The sequence below is a fragment of the Ambystoma mexicanum genome, chromosome 5q (genome assembly GCF_040938575.1).
Source record: "Ambystoma mexicanum isolate Mex_15411 chromosome 5q, UKY_AmexF1_1, whole genome shotgun sequence".
NCBI classification, from domain to species: domain Eukaryota; kingdom Metazoa; phylum Chordata; class Amphibia; order Caudata; family Ambystomatidae; genus Ambystoma; species Ambystoma mexicanum.
Genome location: NC_090933.1, coordinates 1,274,527,577 through 1,274,545,615, shown reverse-complemented (window position 1 = coordinate 1,274,545,615; position 18,039 = coordinate 1,274,527,577). Strand labels below are relative to the sequence as shown.

Below are 18,039 nucleotides of genomic sequence, written 5' to 3'. Positions count from 1 at the left end.
TTAGCAAAACGCTTTACACATAAAGAGCTGGTGCCAGAGGAACGCAGTGGTCTAGAGAGAGAGTATTTAGTAAGATAAAGTTGAGGATAGTGTGGTCTCTGGGCCCAAACAGCCTTGTGGATGATGCAGAGGGATTTGAATTTAATCCGTGCAGCAACCGGGAGCCAATGAAGACTTCTAATTATCCCCCGGACCAGTTCTTAAACAAAGCCATGCCAGTACTTTATTTTGTACTTCTTCCTTTGGTTCTCTCTCACATGGCTTTGCAACATTAGTGATTATGAAGTTATGGAGTTCCTATGGTCCATGACCAGGTCTCTAGTTGGACCATCCTTGGGCATTATCATGTAAGACTGTGATGGAGTTTTTGTTGGCTTTACCCAAATCAGGCCTACAAGTGGGCATTGGTAAAAGGGGTATCTGGTGGCTCTTTCCGTGTTTAAAAGAACGCCGGAACAAGGTTCCTTCTTTACCATTCCAGTTGTGGCCCAGTTTTTGAAGGGCCTTTTTAATTCTTTCCCTCCTTGGCCTTTTGTGGTCCCTGATTAGGATTTGAACTTGGTTCTCACCTTCCTGGTGGCAGCTCAAGTGAAGTTAAGTGTGGTTTGGATACTTTGTATTCTACCTTTTTCAGTAATTACATTTTATTACATTAACAATGTGCGTAGGATGAGCTGGTGGCAGCAGATATTTTTGTTGGTTTTTTTCCTATTCCTTTGCGCTTTGTTGAATTTAATGCAAAGGGCTAATAAAGATGGCTACCCCCCTAAGATTGCCCTGGGTGCTAGCCATTCTTAGTAGCCCTTTTGTTTAGTGGCCATTTTGTTCTTTGCCCTTCTTCCTGCCTTCTCAAGTCAGGAAATGCAATATATGGAATACCCTTTCCCTGGGAAAGCTGCTGCTTTCGCAGACAAACGGTGGTTTATGTGTGAGCCTGGATGTGTGGGCTGGGACTGACTGGTCCCCTTACACATCCAAGTGCCTGAATGGACACAAAGAAGACTGTTTTTTGGCAGGAGTCAGCATGTTAATTCGGTGACAGGCCATCTTCGTAGGACGAACAAAGGAGCAGACCCGGAACAGCTTTTCTTTGGTGTGTTTAGGAGGCCGAAACTGTAGGAGCAGACTTCTTGTTTTACAATTTGAAGATTCACCATGTTACAAGGATGGACTCTGAATGGCGAGGGCTGCAGTGAACCTTCCCAGGAGAGAGCTGGTCGGTCCGCTGGGGGCTACAAGGACACTTCCAAAGTCTCCACCGGCACAGATCCTCAAGCAAGGATCAGGACAAGTTGTTACAACAAGTATAGGTTTCGAAGCACTGACAAGGGCCCTCTTGAAATCAGGACAGAGGCATAGGGTTTCACAGAGAATGGGCTGGAGGCGATGGTGATCAGCTGCAGTGGTTGTCCACGATTCTTCAGGAGGCTGCACTTCTTCGTAGCGGACTTCGCTCCAACAACCACCTGTTGAATGGCTGCAAGAGTCATCCTTTTATCCAGGATTTGGACGAGTCACCACCAGGTCCACAAATGGTAGCGCTATGCATCATTCAATCTGGCAGGGGGACTGGCCAAACATTGCACAGCAACCAACACACTATTGCTCGGATGTGAACTGGGACCAGACAGTCCCAGCCCCCATATCCATGCCCGGCAAAGGCCTTTCCATATATGGCAGGCAGTTCCAGACCCGTGAGGGCAGGAAGACTGCCAAAGGACAGGCAAAAATCTCGTGGCACGTCCATTTTAGAGTATATGGTACTCTTTAAAGCCTTGTGCGCTAAAGTGCAAAAGTAAAGTGACGCTGCCTAAATTTGCTGAGCATATTCTATATGTAACCACAAAGTCAAAAATGGAAAGGTATTAAGGGTCCTAACTGCACTTCATGTCTGTGTAGCCTTCAAAATAAAAGAAATCCACTAAAGGCGACCGTTTCCCAGTTATAATAATTCTAGGGACTGTTCAGTTTCCCATAAGAGGGAGCAAAAAGCAAGCGAAGTAAAGCGGAGTTCTTTATTTCCAAAAATTCAGAAAAGTAGTCATTGTCAGAAAGCAAAGAGCAAAAAGAAAGGGCGTTTCATAGAAGTCTACGGGAAGAAAGCAGCAACAAGAAACAATGACTGAACACTGCAGAAGGGGCATCACATGCGCTCGTGCAGCCGTGTGTTTTTCTTTTGCTGTGGCCAATTCTCTTTCCATTTCCAGCTCCGGAAGATGAAGTAGGAGTATAAAGAAGGGTACAAAAAAGTCACTACACTTGGACATTGTGTATTTTTTTTTGTTGCCTTATGTATCACAACATGATGCCATGTATTTAGAGGAAGGAAGGCACTTGGTTACACATGGACTTTAAGTTAGTAAATTACCTACAAAAATCTGGGACCAACGTGATTCCTCTGAGGAACGGCATCAGTCGTGAAGAGGCCGTGCGCTAGTTAATAACACCTATAGCTATTAAGAAAATATATGGTTGCAAAATGGATTTGCCGCGTCCTTACGCTTCCACTGGTGCCCCCTAGAAGGTACCAGGACACATGTATTATGTCTTTGTAAAACGAAGGTAAGTCCAACGCGCTGATCCTATGTTTTATCAATTAGTAATAGTCCAATTGTTATGAATGATTCATCTGCAAAGAAATTGCTGCTTTGACATCAATTATTTCCACCAAAAATGGTCTATCTTTGTGAATAGAACCAGCCGATGTGTGTTTCGACCCTCTGGGTCGTTATCAAGGCTCATGATTGAAGGTTGCTGTAGTAGACTGTTGTGGCCAAAGGATGGGCTGGTAGTTTCCAGAGGGAAGATATTAAAATCTAAATGTCCAGGACAGAAATGTGGGTATCTATATGTGCGATTTGTGCATCATCCTGTCTGCCTTGGTCCCGGTGTCTCGTGTTGTCAGTCAGAAGTGAAAGGCTTGTTTGACTGTGTACTGAGAGCGGTCTGTAGCTGTGCTTTCTGGTTGGCAGATTACCCAACGCAGCATGATTTGGGTTTCATAGGTGCTGCTTTTTGTGACCCACTTTTAATAATTCTACCATGACCATACAGACATATTTTTTGTTGTTGCACGACATAACTTTTCTGACTCCCTGGTCCAGAGGGCCAATAAAATGTCTTGCACAACATTCAATACTAAAACTGTGTGCCATGGTATGAGCACCAAGAAAATACAATTGGAAAGCCAGAGATATCAACCGTTTGCTATGTTGTGATGGCAGCGTCTAATGCTTCCTCCTTTTTGTTTTCTTTTAGTCTCCCGACTTTGGACATGACCTGAAATACATGGATGACGCGAACACCGTAGGTGAGTGTATATTAGCAATCTGAGCAGCTGTTGGGAGAGGCAGGGGGTTGCACATTGAGCAACGAGGTATGGAAAAACCTGTTCAGAGACCAGCATGGGAAGAGTGCATGTGTAAAGGGGTTAACGTATTCATTAACAGGTCTGCTTCAGACTAGCAATACAATGACATTTAACATCGGTGCTCATTTTGTTTGCAAGCATAACCAGGCTACAGGTGCAACTTAAGAGGCTTAAAGGTCTACAAACAAACAGCTTGACAACGCTCTGATATCTTGTGTTCAAGATTTCTTTCTTTTTGCAAATTTCCTTCCATTGACTTCAATGGGACCCACAGCTACTCGCAAGGGCTTTACCCCTGTACTGGTTTTTGGAGGCAAGTGAAGTGATTTTGCTTTACTTCCCTTGCTCAACTTGCACATTTTCTGGGCACTTGTCAGCCATTATCATTACTTGTGCAGGGGGCTTTATCCCCATGTATGAGATTTCTGTACTGTTTTACTGTAGCATGCATCACCTTACACCGCAGTGGTCTTAAAACCTTTTTGACCGCAAACACTCACACACCCTCCCAAGAAATATTTACCAGACTTGGGTCCACCCCCATTAGACATGGACTCAAAATGTTTAATCCGTTGCCAATGGTTATCGAGCACTGGCGTAGAATGGTGCCCCAAATGGAGGTGCCAGTGCCAAACACTAAATTCTTTCAAAATCATATTGCTTGCAATAACTCAAGTTGGATTAGAGGACAAATATTTATGAACACAGCATTGCAAATTTATTTGCTAGAATACAACTGACTTGACCAAAAAAAAGTGTTGGGTATTTATTTTGCACAAGTTTGCTGTCCTACAGTAACGTTTGACATGCAAGTGATGTAACATTTCTTTTCTTAAGGTCTACAACTTTGAGATTACCATCAATGTTGTCACTTGCAAGTTGGACAGTGGCATACTGGAGAACTAGTGTGACGAGTGGGCCTGTCTTTCAGCAGCCAGCCTGTCAATATTGGGTTCAATTTTTGCGACACCCAACCATACATTTTCTTCCACCTCCAGCTTGTACCAATATTTAGTCTTTAGGGCCGCATGTGCTGATAATCCAATCTCGCAAAGTTGAGAGGTGCTGAAAGGCAAGAGTACACTGACTGCAAATTTGGATAAAGTTGGAAACTCTGCAGACACATTTTTCCCAAATCCACCAATAGAAGATTTTTGGAACTGGCTCCACAGTATGCAGTCACTTTGAAGCTCCATTGGTTCCTCCTGGGCGTGTATTGGGAGATGGGCCCATACGTCTGCTAGGAAAGGCTGAACCACCCAATCATTGACGTTACAATTATCCTCTGGAAAGTACTTTTCAAGAATAGTTCAGAGAGCATTTAAGTGGTTTCCTATTAGTTAAGCAACACGTGAAAGATCATACTCAGTCTCCTCAAGAGCATCTGCAAATAATGGAAACGCATCGGTAATGCGAACATCAACCCTCCTCCTCCATATCTCCAACTTCTTCTTGAAGGCTGATATTTTTGCAGTCATAGCAAATTATGTGGTTTCTGTGCCTTGCAGGGAGAGGTTTAGACAATTTAGCTTTTCAAAGATGTCGCCAAGGTAAGCTAACGGCTCAAGCCAATGTGAATCACACACAGGCTCTGCTTTTGTCTGGTCTAAACCCAGAAGAAAGCATCTCACTTTGTTCCTGAGTTCATAAATGCGATACAAAACCTTTACCCTGTTTAGCCACCTGACCTCCGTGTGAAACAACAAAGCATCATGTTCAACTCCCATTTTTTCACATAATGTCACAGACAGGCTCTTGTGGGGTGCACCTTAATAAAATGTACAATCTTTACAACAGAAGTCGGCACCTCTGAGTTAATTCTCCATATTGGGCACAGCAAAGCTTCCTGGTGTATTATTCAGTGTGTCCACACAATATGTGCAGCTACTGCCAACACTTCTGCTTTTAATCCAGCCCTAGCACCACACATTGAAGAAGCACCATCCGTGCAAATACCAACGCGGGCCTTCCACTTTAGGCAGTGGGAACTTAGGAAGTTAACAATTTCAAAGAGTTCAGATGCAGTTGCTATGCCCAGAATTGGTTTACAAAATAAGAAATCCTCCAATATTTCTTTTTCATGGCAATACCTTTGTATAAGCAATTAAATGAGCTTCTTTTAAAATGTCAGTAGCCTCATCCAACTGTAGGGCAAACTGGCTCTGTTTCAAGCTCAATATCAATTTGGTACTGATATCAGAGGACAGATCAGCGATGCAGCAGCAAATTGTGGTGCCTGACATAGGGATACTTTTGCATTTCTCTACTGCACCGTTGCCATGCATTACCCAGTTGACTTCGAGAATTATTGGGAAAATCACTTTCTCAGCATCTGTAAAAGGCTTTTTGTTTTTGCCCAGATAATACGCAAAGTGCTAAGAAGCTGTCAAAGCATTTGCAGGTTTTGATGCCACATCTTTAACGTTGTCGTTATGCTTTGCAGCTGGCGTACACAGAAATCCCTGGTCTTTTTTGCTAAATCTGCATTTTTTGTTTCTAAATGCCACCTTAATGTTGTTGGATTCAGGCTGTTTGCTAATAAAGCGCCACAAGCCACTCACTGCGGCTTATCTTCTCCAGCAACTGCTATCCATGTGAACTCATAGTCCAAAAAAGTTATCCTATTTCTAAGTTTTTGCACTTCTTTTTTCTGTTTCCACCTCTCCATCTGCTTTTAGTTTGAGATTTCTTTGGGCACTAGGAAACCATCAATCTCAAAAAGGAGCCTGAATCTGCGAAAACAGTTCAACCCCCACTTTATTCTATGTCAGGTATTTTTTAAAAACCATTTCAAGTTTAAAAAAATTTAAAATGCCTCCAAATTATTTTAAAATGGCAAAAGCCAAATGCAAAGATTTAAAAGGAACTATGTGAAACGGTTGGGGGATGAGTGGTGTATAGCCCGTGCAAAATGGGCAAGAATTACTGTTTGCAATTTAAAAAGAAACACATTGATACAAGTCTCAGGATGAGCGGGGAGCAGGAGGGCCGGGAAAAGCTGTGGTGTGGGGGGTGAGCCACGGAGCGGCATCACTTACCGGGCTAGTAGATGATGGCAGCTGCAACAGGAAAGCTGGCAAGCAACACCACAACCTGGACGCGCAATCCAAATGCAGGAAAGCGTGCATTGAGGCTGTTTATTTCCTGTTACATGACCAGGCCCCCATCACTTCGCACTTACTGAGCATGTGCATGGGGGGGGCCCAGTGGCTCGCCACCGCATATGCTCAATTAAGTGCGGGAAGAAAAAATGTTTTATCTCTGTTCTCATCCTGCATCGCCACCGCCCCACAGATTGAAGAGCTCTACAGTGACGTGCTGCATGGGGTACTATGGATCTCTTTTTTCCAGTAGAAACATGTTTTACCTTCTTGATCTGTCAGTACGGGCTGAAGGCAGCAGATGAAAATCTTCAATTTTTTTCGGTGTACTTGCCTGCACGTTTATTTTTCAATGTATAATGCTATTTTAAGTGCCATCTTATTTGGATTCTTGCTGCCTTCTCACCGTGGACTCCCAATGAAAAGTATGTGTAACCTGGCTTGATATGGGGGATTAGACTGCCTGAACCCACATTCCAGCCAGGGGACGTCTGTAACTGGGCAGAGGCAAGGCCAAATTCAATCCATAATTGGACCACCCTGGTCAATTTGAATGGTACCGGGTCTTGCAATTGAAGGGCAGGGCAGGCCCCAGCCTGAATTTGGGCTAATAGTAGGTTGCCTGCAGCTGTTCACAGATCGACTGCAGCCAAGAACCCGGGGAAGAGAAACCCTCTGCTGAAGACCCAGAACACTGCTGCTGACGGTTAGCAGCATTGCAAAGGCAAGTCCCGATGGATGCAATGCATTTTGAAATTATTCAAAGATCCTTGTCTGTGCTTGAACCCTTGGATGTGTGGGACCAACGCTTTGGATAGATTTTAAAAAATCTACCCTGCTGATGGATTTTGGGAGGCCGCCCTATCGCGGTGAACAGGGAGACATTGAGATTTTAGCATACACACAAGCTTTGTCTCAGGACGGCTGTGAGAGTGGCTCCAGGGTTACAATGAGTCCACACAGAACAGCAATAATTCCAGTTTGACAAGTACAAAAATATACAATGATTTATTAGGCCTTGAAAAATACACGCTAAGCAAGTACAAACCTTTAGTCAGACAAACACTATAAAACAGATAACATTTATGTTAGGAAAATTGTCCTTGAGTGAAATTCTCCTCACTTTGTGAGTCCCACCAGCATTCTTCTGTTTTGACCTTGACCTATGTTCTGCATCTGCAGGCTCTAGGACCTAACAACACTCTTCTGGAATGTTCTTTCTTTTTAGAGTGGGGTCTTTTTCAACCGATTCTCATAGATCTTACTTTCCTCTGCACTTATGCTAACTTTTACAAAAGGGCCCTCCGGTTAGAGGGTCCTACTAATTAAGAGTGGTCTCCAAGGAGTAAGACCCTAGGCCTCTCAGGAATCCTATCCAACCTTCCTGTAGGAGCAGGTTGGGTCACAAGCTTCTGGGCAGGAGGTCTAGAGGAAGAACTCATTTTACTCTTCCTCTGGGGTTTGGTCAGGTTTTCAGGCCTAGAGGTTGCCCTCTGGTCACTCTGTTCCATGGAAGGAGAAGGGGTTACCCTCACTGCTCCAGTTACAAGAGTGGTACCTCTAAAGATTTCCTTAGGAAAAGTTAGTAGGGGACCACTAGATAATTTAGTGGACTTAAGGGGTCTATTTACTGGAGCCTCTGGGCCAAAGAAAGCACTTTCTAAAACAGACATTTGATTTCTTCCTAGTTCCCGGAGAGAGGTCCCTTAAGGTGGCTCTCTGGCTTCTCTGGTTTGAGCCCTGGCCTTCGTGGGAGCTGAGGGGGGGGCTCTTCTGTGTCTGAGACGACGCCTAATGGTTTTTGTCATTGCCCAAGAGCACAGCCTCTGGCACTTTTGTCTGAACACTGACTGGTATCCGGACAGTCATAGTGTTACATTGGATAGTAACAGGTATTTTGGGGGGCAGTTGTACTGGGCCCTCCTGCAAGTTTAACAAGCCTGGGGGCTGCTTTAGCTACATCCTCCTGGTTGAGCAAAGACCCATCTACCATGGAGATGCTGGCTCCACTGTCCTTCGTATAACCTATGGTTGTCTGGGATAGAGGAATGGTTGGGTTGCTCCCCAGAATCAGGGATCACTAAAGCAACTCTCGCCTATATGCCATAGGGTTCCTGGTTCGGGGAGTGATAGAAGGTACCTGTCACTGGGATTTCCTCCTCCTGATGGAAAGGCTAAAGAGAAAGTGGAGATCCTCAAGGTTTTGCCCTTACATTTGGAGTCCCCTTTTACATGGTCACCAGACCCACAACCACACATTTAAGAAAGCTTCTCTGGAATGGGGGTTTCTGGTAACCTCCCTCTTGTTTGGCTGCAGAGGTTACACTTCCCATGTTGCTTGTGGGGTTTGCTTTCAGGGGATTGGACATTAGTGGACTCGTCCCTCTTGAGCTTGTAATACTCCTCTTTCTTGTGAGGAGCCCCAGAATCCTTATGAGTGTCCCTGTTGGCTACCCATAAGTCAGCAGCTAGTGCTAGCTTCTTGGGATTGGTTTCTATTGAGTCAGGCAGGTGCTATCTCAATTCTGGGGAACAGGCATAAAAAATGCTTTCCAGCATGAAGAGGTTCCTCATGCTTTCAAAGGTAGGTCCTTAGCTTGTGGCCTTCAATCCACCCATCTATGTTTTTTTGGGGTTTCACAAACCCTTGTTTCCCACAATACATCATCCTTCTTATGCTCCCTTAACCTTTTCAGATATTTGGATGGTGTCTTCTCATACCTGGCTATGAGAGCTTGTTTGACCAAGCTGTAAGCCCCTTCTGCAACCATCTCCAGAATCGCGTCACAGCCATGGAGCCTAGAAAGAACCCAAGGAACTTGAGCTTCCTCGCTTACAACTTGCATCCCACCTGCTAACTCAAAAGCCAGTCAATTGCATCACATGTTCCATCATATTAACTTTCCAGTTCTTTAGGGACCGTAGGCTTCCTGGTCCTTGAACCGCCATAGGACCCTGAAAGTGAAGGAGAGTTACCAAATAATATCTGCCTTCTTTCCAATTCATGATTGAGTTCTTTTTCTCTTCAAGCTTTCTATGCTCCAGTAGTAAATTGATTTCCACAATCCTGGCTTTTTGTTTTTCTAACTAAAGGATTTCAGGCGACATGTAATGTGTAGATGAGGGCATGGGAGGTAGGGCTGGTGGTAGACTTCTAGTTGGTGCTTAGTCTGCCTCCAATTCAATTGCTTTCTCCTCACCCAAGTTTGAGCTCAAATCAGTATCGACCTCAACATCCTCTCCTAAATCGATATTTGGTCTGGGGGATATACAGGCCTTCCCTGGGACTTCTGGAAGTCCATTAACATGTTGATCAAATCACTTATGTTGCCTTTTGGGCTGGGGGCCTCTCTTCTTCACAAAAATCTTTGTTCAACTTTGATTGCAACAAGAACCCCAGCTTAAAATTGTCCATAATACTGTTTTGTTTAAGTTACTTTTACACAAACCTTTTCTGGAGACCAGCCTTAGAGGATGGTTTCCCTGAACACTTGTATCCCCAGGTTTCAGTGTGTCCAAAACTACACAACCTCACCACTTCTTAGGAAGTTTTACACAAGGTGAGGTCTGTGACAGAGCTGGGAAAAGCTCACCTTAGGTGTCAGGGTTGCACCCCTTGGGTTTAGCCTGAACTGTCCAGAGGTTTGGTAGCAATGGCTGAGCAGCCAGGCTTAGTCTGAGAAGGGGTGTAGCGAGGCACACAGTATTTGGAGCATACATGAGTTCAAGGAAACACTGACATGCTAGTAGTTATATAAAAATAGTACTTTATTTTATATGCATGAAGGCTTTAGAAATAAGTCATATAAGTACTATTTGCACAATAATATCACAGTAGAATAAAAGGTAGCACACTTTAAATCAATGTAAAGCAACACACAAGTGAAAGAAACTACTGAAACAAATAAGCAAACTTGTGATTAACTCGTGCAACTTCAATTAGCCCTTGCTTAACCAATTTTTAAAAGGCAATCCCTATACTAAGTGAGTCTCACAGCGTCATGGGGGAATTGGGCGTCCAGTGACCAAGGGCTGAGGAGGAATAACTGCAACCCTCCATGAACCCAAGAACAACGCAGCAAGACCAAGGTAGGTACCTAGGCTCAAGACAGTAATTATTCAATGAAGAGCTGAGTGTAGCAGGTTGGTACCCAAGGGGTAACCTGGGCAACTGAAGAAGCAACTTTGGAAGGTACAATTGGATGCACTTGAGCAGTGGGATGCCAGCAGTGGATCTTCACAGCACTAGTGCTTTGGAGTGCTTCACAGGTTTCGGGTCAGTGTTGGTGTCATCCGGTAGACTTCTCTTCGGTTCTCCCTACATCACTAATCTGAGGGGATGTCTAGGAGTGTCACTGCACGCTCAGAAGAATGCCCACAAGGTTTCAGCTGGCACTGCGCTTCACAACGTGTTGCTCCACAAAATTGTACAGGTCCCGGGGTAGTGGGAGTTAGCAACCCAGGAGGGTCACAGCTGTTCATTGGATGGGGCAAAATGCAGGTTGTCTTGAGACTGGTTAGGCCCACCAGTCTGGGAGAAGAAGTTTGCTTCAAGAGATCTTCACTGTCGCTCGGAATTTGGGGTCGCGTCTTCAGCAGTCACTGAACGATTCTGGCAGTCACTAGGAAGTTTCTGGGTTGTTTTTATGAATTCCTCTTCGGATCTTAAGTCCAGTGGTCGACTCTCAGGTTCAGCTCTAAGGCCCTCGCCTTTTATGTAAGAAAACGGTCTGAGCCCACCAATCGCCATTCAAGCTTCCCAGTTCAAACTGGTTCCAGACAGACACATTGCAGGACAAAGATCAGGGGAGTTTCGGTTACCTCCCCCTCTTCCTTTCCTTTCAGGCACTGAAAGAACCGTGGCAGGCTTTCCAAGAGAAGCCCAGCAAAGACAAAGGACCCATCAAGCCCTCCTCCACATAGCCAGGCAGAAGCAGGCTCAAGAAAGAAAGTCATGAACAGGGCTTAAAAAGGACATTCACCATTTTAGGCAAATGGTGACCGCAGCGTCCCCTACCGCTGCTGCAAAGAAGTACAAGCCTACAAAAAAGGCTTCAGATGATCTTGTAAATGTAACTAAAAGTTACTGAAACAGTGAGAAAGGGGAGTAAATGTTTCCCCTCAACACTCCACATAAGGTGGGGTGTGCTGATCTAAAAAAATAAATACAGGAGGGATAAAAGGTGTCCCATCTGCCTTGGTAATGTGTTAACGCAGGTAAAATAACAAGGAAAGCTCAAGGATCTTCCAGCAGCACTGCACAGAAAGTGCTGTGTGCTGCAATAGTAAAATGTAGATGCCAGAAAACATGGTGGAAAGCATAACTCCATTAAAAAGTACAAAAAAAGTAAAAAGGTTCCAAAGTTTAGAGTAAAAGAATGAGTGTGAGCGGAAAAGGTTTCCCACTCACGAGAATCAGTACAAAAATCTAATACTTTAGCAAAAATGCTGGAGGACTCACAAAGTGTGGAGAATTTAACTGAAGAAAGAAAATCTAACTAACTTATTAACCCTTAGGAGATATAGGAAATCACATGATTAAAAAATCACTCCAACACAGGTAAGTACTCGGATGCATTAGAAATTGAAAAGACACTTTGGAATAGCTTCACTCAATCTTGTAAAGTTCAACTCTAGGAATGTTCTGTGCCTTGTGTCAAAATGTCACCCGTTTCAAAGATACACTTCACAGGTAGGTTTATTGGGAGATTGATGATGCAAGTGATTATGATTAAGAGTCAAACATTTAGGTGAAGTTCAGGTTAGTAAATTCACTTGCTCCCATACCACTCTGCTAGAACTAGGAAGGGATCCTAAACCTGGCCTCCACCGGCCATGGTCAGGAAAGAGTGATATAGGCACAGGTCTTTGCGTACATGTGACCCTATGGAGCACAGGAGGGAGGGGGAGTGGAGGAAGAACAGCAACAGGAATGTTAACTCACCCCCCCTCCCGACTCAGATTTATCAAGGGAGCACTGCTAAGGTTCCGGATCCTGTTGGGGACAGTCTTTTTTGCATGGTCTCGTCGAGTAATATCATGGGGTCACTGGTGAAGAGGTCACTTTCAGTCACAGGATTTGGTTTTGGTCGATTGTGGTGCTTATGCATCTGTTGGACACCTTCCAGCTGAACACCCAAAGGAAGAAAAGATGAAGACTTCTGTGGAGCAGACCACCTGAGGACACCTTCAAAGAGCGAGGAAAACTAGTTGCAACATGAGTCACTATGGTCAGACGGCAACAGGCGACCTTCAGTGGACGAGCAAAGGAGCAAACCCTGCACAGCTTCCGTTGATGCAATAAGTCTGAAAATGCAGGAAAAGACGTCTCGTTACACTCTGAATAGTGACTGCTGCAGTGAGGTAGCCCAGGAGAGAGCTGGCGAGTCCAGCGGTTGATCCAGGGACACTTCTGAAGACTCTGAAGGCACAGATCCCAAAGCAGGGGTCAAGACTTGTTGTTCCCACCGATCCAGGGGTTGAGGCACCAACAAGGATGTTCTTGAGATCAGGCAGAGGAGTTGGGCTTCACTGCGACGTCAATGGATTTGAAACTGCAAAGGTTGTCCTCAGTTCATCAGCAGCTGCACTTCTTTGGGGTCTTGGCACCAGCAATGATTTGTGGAATGGTTGCAGGAGTCCTTTTATCCAAGATTTGGACTGAAAGCTTGTCCAAGTCCACCAATGGTGAGGATCGGCACCATTCAAACTGGCAGTGGCTATCCAGTCATGGGTTGCCACCGGGCACACAGTCTGCCCAGCAACAGGCATTCAGGCACCCGGAGATGGGACTGGAACTAAATACTTCCAGACCCACCGTAAGCCACAAACAGACTACCCCTCAGCCCTCAAAAGCAGCTGCTCTCCCTGTGTAAGGGAATTATTTGTTTATTGTGTTACAGCTTGTGAAAGCAAGCCTTTCACTAATTTCAACAATTTACAATATTAGAAACACAAAATTAGAAAACAATCACATTTGAAGGCTATCTAAAATTCATCCAATTTCTTTAAAACGACACACAAAAATGCATACAATGCTAATATCAATGGGACCCCATTTACCCACATCAATCTGATCCAAAACATTTCAGGTACACTCAAGACCCCTAGATGGCGGCATCTAGCCTCCTCAAAAGCCACACATTGTGATACTATGTGTTTTAGGGTCGCTGCGGTTTTCTGCTGGCAGAATCCACAGTCGGCACTCGTCACCGATTCATCCCACTTGATCCTCCTCTCTAAAGTAGAGAAGTGATTTAAACGAAAATGCATATATGTACCACGAATATTAGGACATAGAAAAGACACATATATTTGTTTCCGATTTTTTAAAAAACGTAGCATATTTTGTATAGAGAGAGTAAGTAGAAAGCAAGCCAGATGTTTCGGCCCATCAGCGTCAAACAGTTGCCTCTTGCCCAGTTGTGGGGTATCCCTTAGTTCATCTATTGAGGTGCTGATCCGGTGCAAGATGCAACCGATGTTCTGCTTGAACTCTCCAATTGTAACTGCTGTTTACTCGAGAGCGAGGGACCCCTGACTGCCCCATAGTCAGAGCTCGCTCTGTCGTACTTTTAAGATGAGAGAGCTGCACCTTGAGGTGGAAGGGGTGCAGGATTTCTCACTCCAACACCAATCATTAAGGACAACTCAATGGTTTGGCAAAGGGGAGTCTGTTTAATGATGAGTATAAAAAAACAGGGAAACATGGAAATCAGCAGTGATGCAATAGCCCGTCTCGCTTCAACTCCCAACAACTTCATTCAAACAGTAACAGTTATACCCCAAATTCGTCATCATTGACGTGTAACACTCCAAAGTTTATCATGGGTTGGAAAAGGTAACTTTACTATAGGTACTATATCTGTATATGGTAACAGAGTGTGAGGATTGGATAACCCTTATCAGGTGGGCGGCTACGCCCTTCCAGCTAACATTACTCATGTAGATGTCACTAAAAGTACAACGTCCCATTGGCTCTACTATCTATAGGACCCTCGATTATTGGCCCCATTGTGATTGGGTTGGCTACAACCCCAAGCATAAATCTCCACTTTAATTAGCAGCACGCAGAAAGGTCACCCAAATGCAGGATGCCGCAAGATTCACCCAGCCTCCCTTTCATCAATCAGTAGTTTAGCGCTATGTGTCAATTAGTTGGTTGTGGTCGGCCTCGAAGCTAGCTTCTTGTCAGGAAAAGTTATGTTATCTTCTGTTTTGGGAGACAGCCAGGCGAAGGTGTATTTAATTCTCATTTCGGCCTGCCACCTGCCTGGGCCTCCTTATCTCGACCTTCACGGGGCAGGCTGCTCTGCTCTTAAGTTTCGATTCTCCGAAGCTACTGTGCGCCTCCCTCTCTTGGTTTGACCTCGATGTCCCAGGCATGAGCTGCTTCTAGCTGAGTTTCGATTCCGCCGTCTCTTTTCTTGTTTTAGCTGGAATAAGAATCCTGTCCTGTTTGACCCTTAGTAACCTGGGTTAATTCTGATTTTGTATAAAGTGGACTTGCACTTATATAGTGTGCTTCGTTGAGGTAGATATATAGTTGGCGCTTGCCGCTCTATTCTTCTACTAAACATAGCAAGCAGCACTGTTTTCTTAGCTTCTTGCGATTACAAGCATATGTACAGGCGTTAGCTGGTTGAATCTTTTCATCCTGCTTTAGTTTTTCTTTATATTTCAACATTGTCTCTCCTTCTAAGTTCATGCAATCCTTATTCATGACATTTCGTCTTTGTGTGTCATGTTTTGGTTGTAGTTTCAACCATCTGTGAGTCTGTCCGGGCCCTTGTGTCGTCACCATTCGTCTTCAATTAAGGCCTTTTGAGTTTCTTCTGGGACAGTGTTTAAGCAATCTTCATTTCGTGTCATTTGCTGGTAGGATTGTCTCAATGGATACCTTACTGTCCATGGTTGTCTGGTTATTGGAACTTCAATAGGTATTCTTCCGATTGGCACTGGGCAGAGCCCTAATACGGCTCTCTGCTGGTTTATTTGTTTGTCATACGTCACATATCTCGGTGTGAACACTCCTGCTACTTTAAAGTGGGCGACTGGAGTGCAGGCTCTGTTTGGGTCCTCTTCTACAGCTGGCTGGAGAATCAATGTTTCCCCCAAACATTAGTAAATGGAATTGGCAGGCGGATTGAACAATTTAGCATATTCCTCCAGCTTTTTCCACACTGCCCTGGCTGCCCGGGACGTAAAGCCTAATTCTTGCCTCATCACTGGATTTCACACTCAGTTATTTAACCCCAAGGTCTTTTTCCAAAGCTTTCCATGTAGAATGGTTAGGGGAACCCCCCAAATCGGGGAGTGCAATGTACAGCCGATCGAGGATTGTTGGGTTGATATTCTGTAGGTAGAACCTAATGAGTCAAGATGGAGTATCGGCATAATTGTGAATACACTCTCCTCATTTAGGGCATTCCATATAGGGCCATTTTGGTCCAGAAAGGGGAGGAAAAGGGCCAAAGAACAATATGGCTAGTGAACAGGCAAAATGTTTAGACTTAGGCTGAGCGTAAAGCAAAAGACTTTACCTCAGGAAAAGAGTCAAAACAGAGCAAAAAGAAAATGGAAGTCTATGGGAGGAAATCTGCAAAAAGAAAATATTTCCTAACACAGTTCTGTCTATTGGTGGTAGAACAAGTACTTGATCACAGTATGAACACTGACACATTCATAGATACAATAACGTATTTTCCATATCCTGGTGTCCTTATTTTGCTTCTTTCACACAATGGTGGAGCAATGAAGCCCACGTAGCCGTGCTCTTATTGGGCCAGGGGTTGCACTGTTCTTCAAATAGGGTTACTTCTCTAAACCGGCCTACAAAGCATGTTCTGAAAATCCCTGTTAAAATCTTATTTTGGAAAACCTATTTAATTGGCAGATTGTGCACTTCTCATTCCTGTATGTAATTATCAAGTCTCACATTAGCGACCCTTTTTGTCCAAAGTAATCGCAGCTGTCTTTAAATGCGTTGCGTAGGCACGTTTTCTTTGTCGACACATGTGTTGACGTAATTCATCAGCCGGGAAATGCCTGGAGCCATTTCAGTTTACTGTGCTTCCCTGAACAAGTGTCCTCGTTTGGTCACAATGGTGTTGGCAAATTAAACTTTCCACTGGGAATAGACAAGACACAAGTGTCCCTTGCAGTAATAGGAGAGAACAGTAGCTTTCTAGCCCCATAAATGATTGACCAATCTCCTGCCAGATCCAGCTGCTCTGCTGTAAAGAAATAACAGCAGTGTACGATCATCTAGGTGTTTTACGGCCTCTTGTGTTTTCCCCTGTTGACTTATTCCCTGTTTTTCCTGGTTACTGGGTGAGCTTACAGTTCAGCCAAAGTTTGTGTATCAGTGTGTGCATCAAGGGTGTTGGATATGGTGGTCGCCTGCAAATTGCAAAACAGTGCAGATGGAACAATCCATATGAATTGCAAGTCCTAATTCATGACCGTACTTCATCTTCCGTTTCGTTTTTCTTTTCTTCTGCCCTAGATTGGTCCATCTGAACGCGAGACAGCTCTGGGTAAAAGTCTATGCCTTTTTAAAGAGTGTTCTAACAAGACGGTTTCAGATACTGGAGTAAAGATTGCATGTCTCGAGTGCTGTGTGCACCTCTCTAGTTGCATCATCATTTTGAGTCCCATACTGCATGTTTGCAATATACTACCAGCGTCCTGACAATGGAAAGTGCATGTCTTACATGTGTACTGCAATATAACGCATCCTTCTTTAGCCCTATCCCCACATTAGCGTATTGTATACATAACGCCTTACATCAATCCCGGATCATACAGATCCATTCACGATGGTGGACATCTATAATAAAATCATGCTCTCATCCCTTGACGCCATAGCCCCTTTGAAGCTAAAAAAAAGAGCAAGCCCCGGAAACACATCAATTCCTGGTTTTCGCCTCATCTTAAAGACCTCAGACAGGAAAAGCGACGCTGTGAAAAAATCTGGCGAGCTTACCCCTCAAAAAATAACAAAAAAAACTTGAGCTGTCTAGCTTCTCAATATAAAAAAGAAATTATATTGGCCAAACAAACGTCTTATAGTACGCAAATCTCACAAGCTAAATCTAACACTAGAGAGCTTTTCACAATACTTAGAGGTTGAATCCCCGATCCAAGTGCCCGACTCATGTATCAAAGATAAAAACTGGTGCACGGGCATACAAAATGCCCTAGCGAACAAAATCTCCTCCCTTAAGACTAAGATCAGCATTAAAAAAGAATCTCTGCTCTCCTCTACTAAGCCGAGTACCGCCTCCCATAAAAAGGCTCACCTGACTCGATCATCCCCCCAGCGCACAACCCCCCCTTTAACTTCCATAAAGTATCCACCAAAGAGGTAGAAAATACTATTCTCACCCTCAAACCTTCAAATTGCCACGGAGACCTATGCCCCGCTCAACTGATTAAGGATGCAGCCCGTGATCTTGCACCATTTATTACCAAACTAATAAATGCGTCTTTCACATCAGGGACCGTACCTAATAATTTAAAACAGTCCTGGGTTCTCCCTCTGCTTAAAAAATGAATTTAGACCCA

At 44.3% G+C, this 18,039-nt stretch overlaps 1 protein-coding gene across 27 annotated transcripts in view; it reads left to right on the top strand.

The window, feature by feature from the left end:
• SCRIB (scribble planar cell polarity protein) overlaps positions 1–18,039 on the top strand; it is a 1,329,907-nt gene that overhangs the window by 1,276,260 nt on the left and 35,608 nt on the right. For 24 of the 27 annotated variants that reach the window (XM_069621824.1, XM_069621823.1, XM_069621839.1 and 21 more), the window contains one exon: positions 3,259–3,310. In XM_069621824.1, coding sequence (XP_069477925.1) covers positions 3,259–3,310 — 52 coding nt within the window. Of the gene's footprint in view, positions 1–3,258; positions 3,311–16,978; positions 17,010–18,039 lie in introns of all 27 variants that reach the window. The other 3 variants (XR_011278687.1, XM_069621833.1, XM_069621829.1) reach the window with 1 other exon arrangement.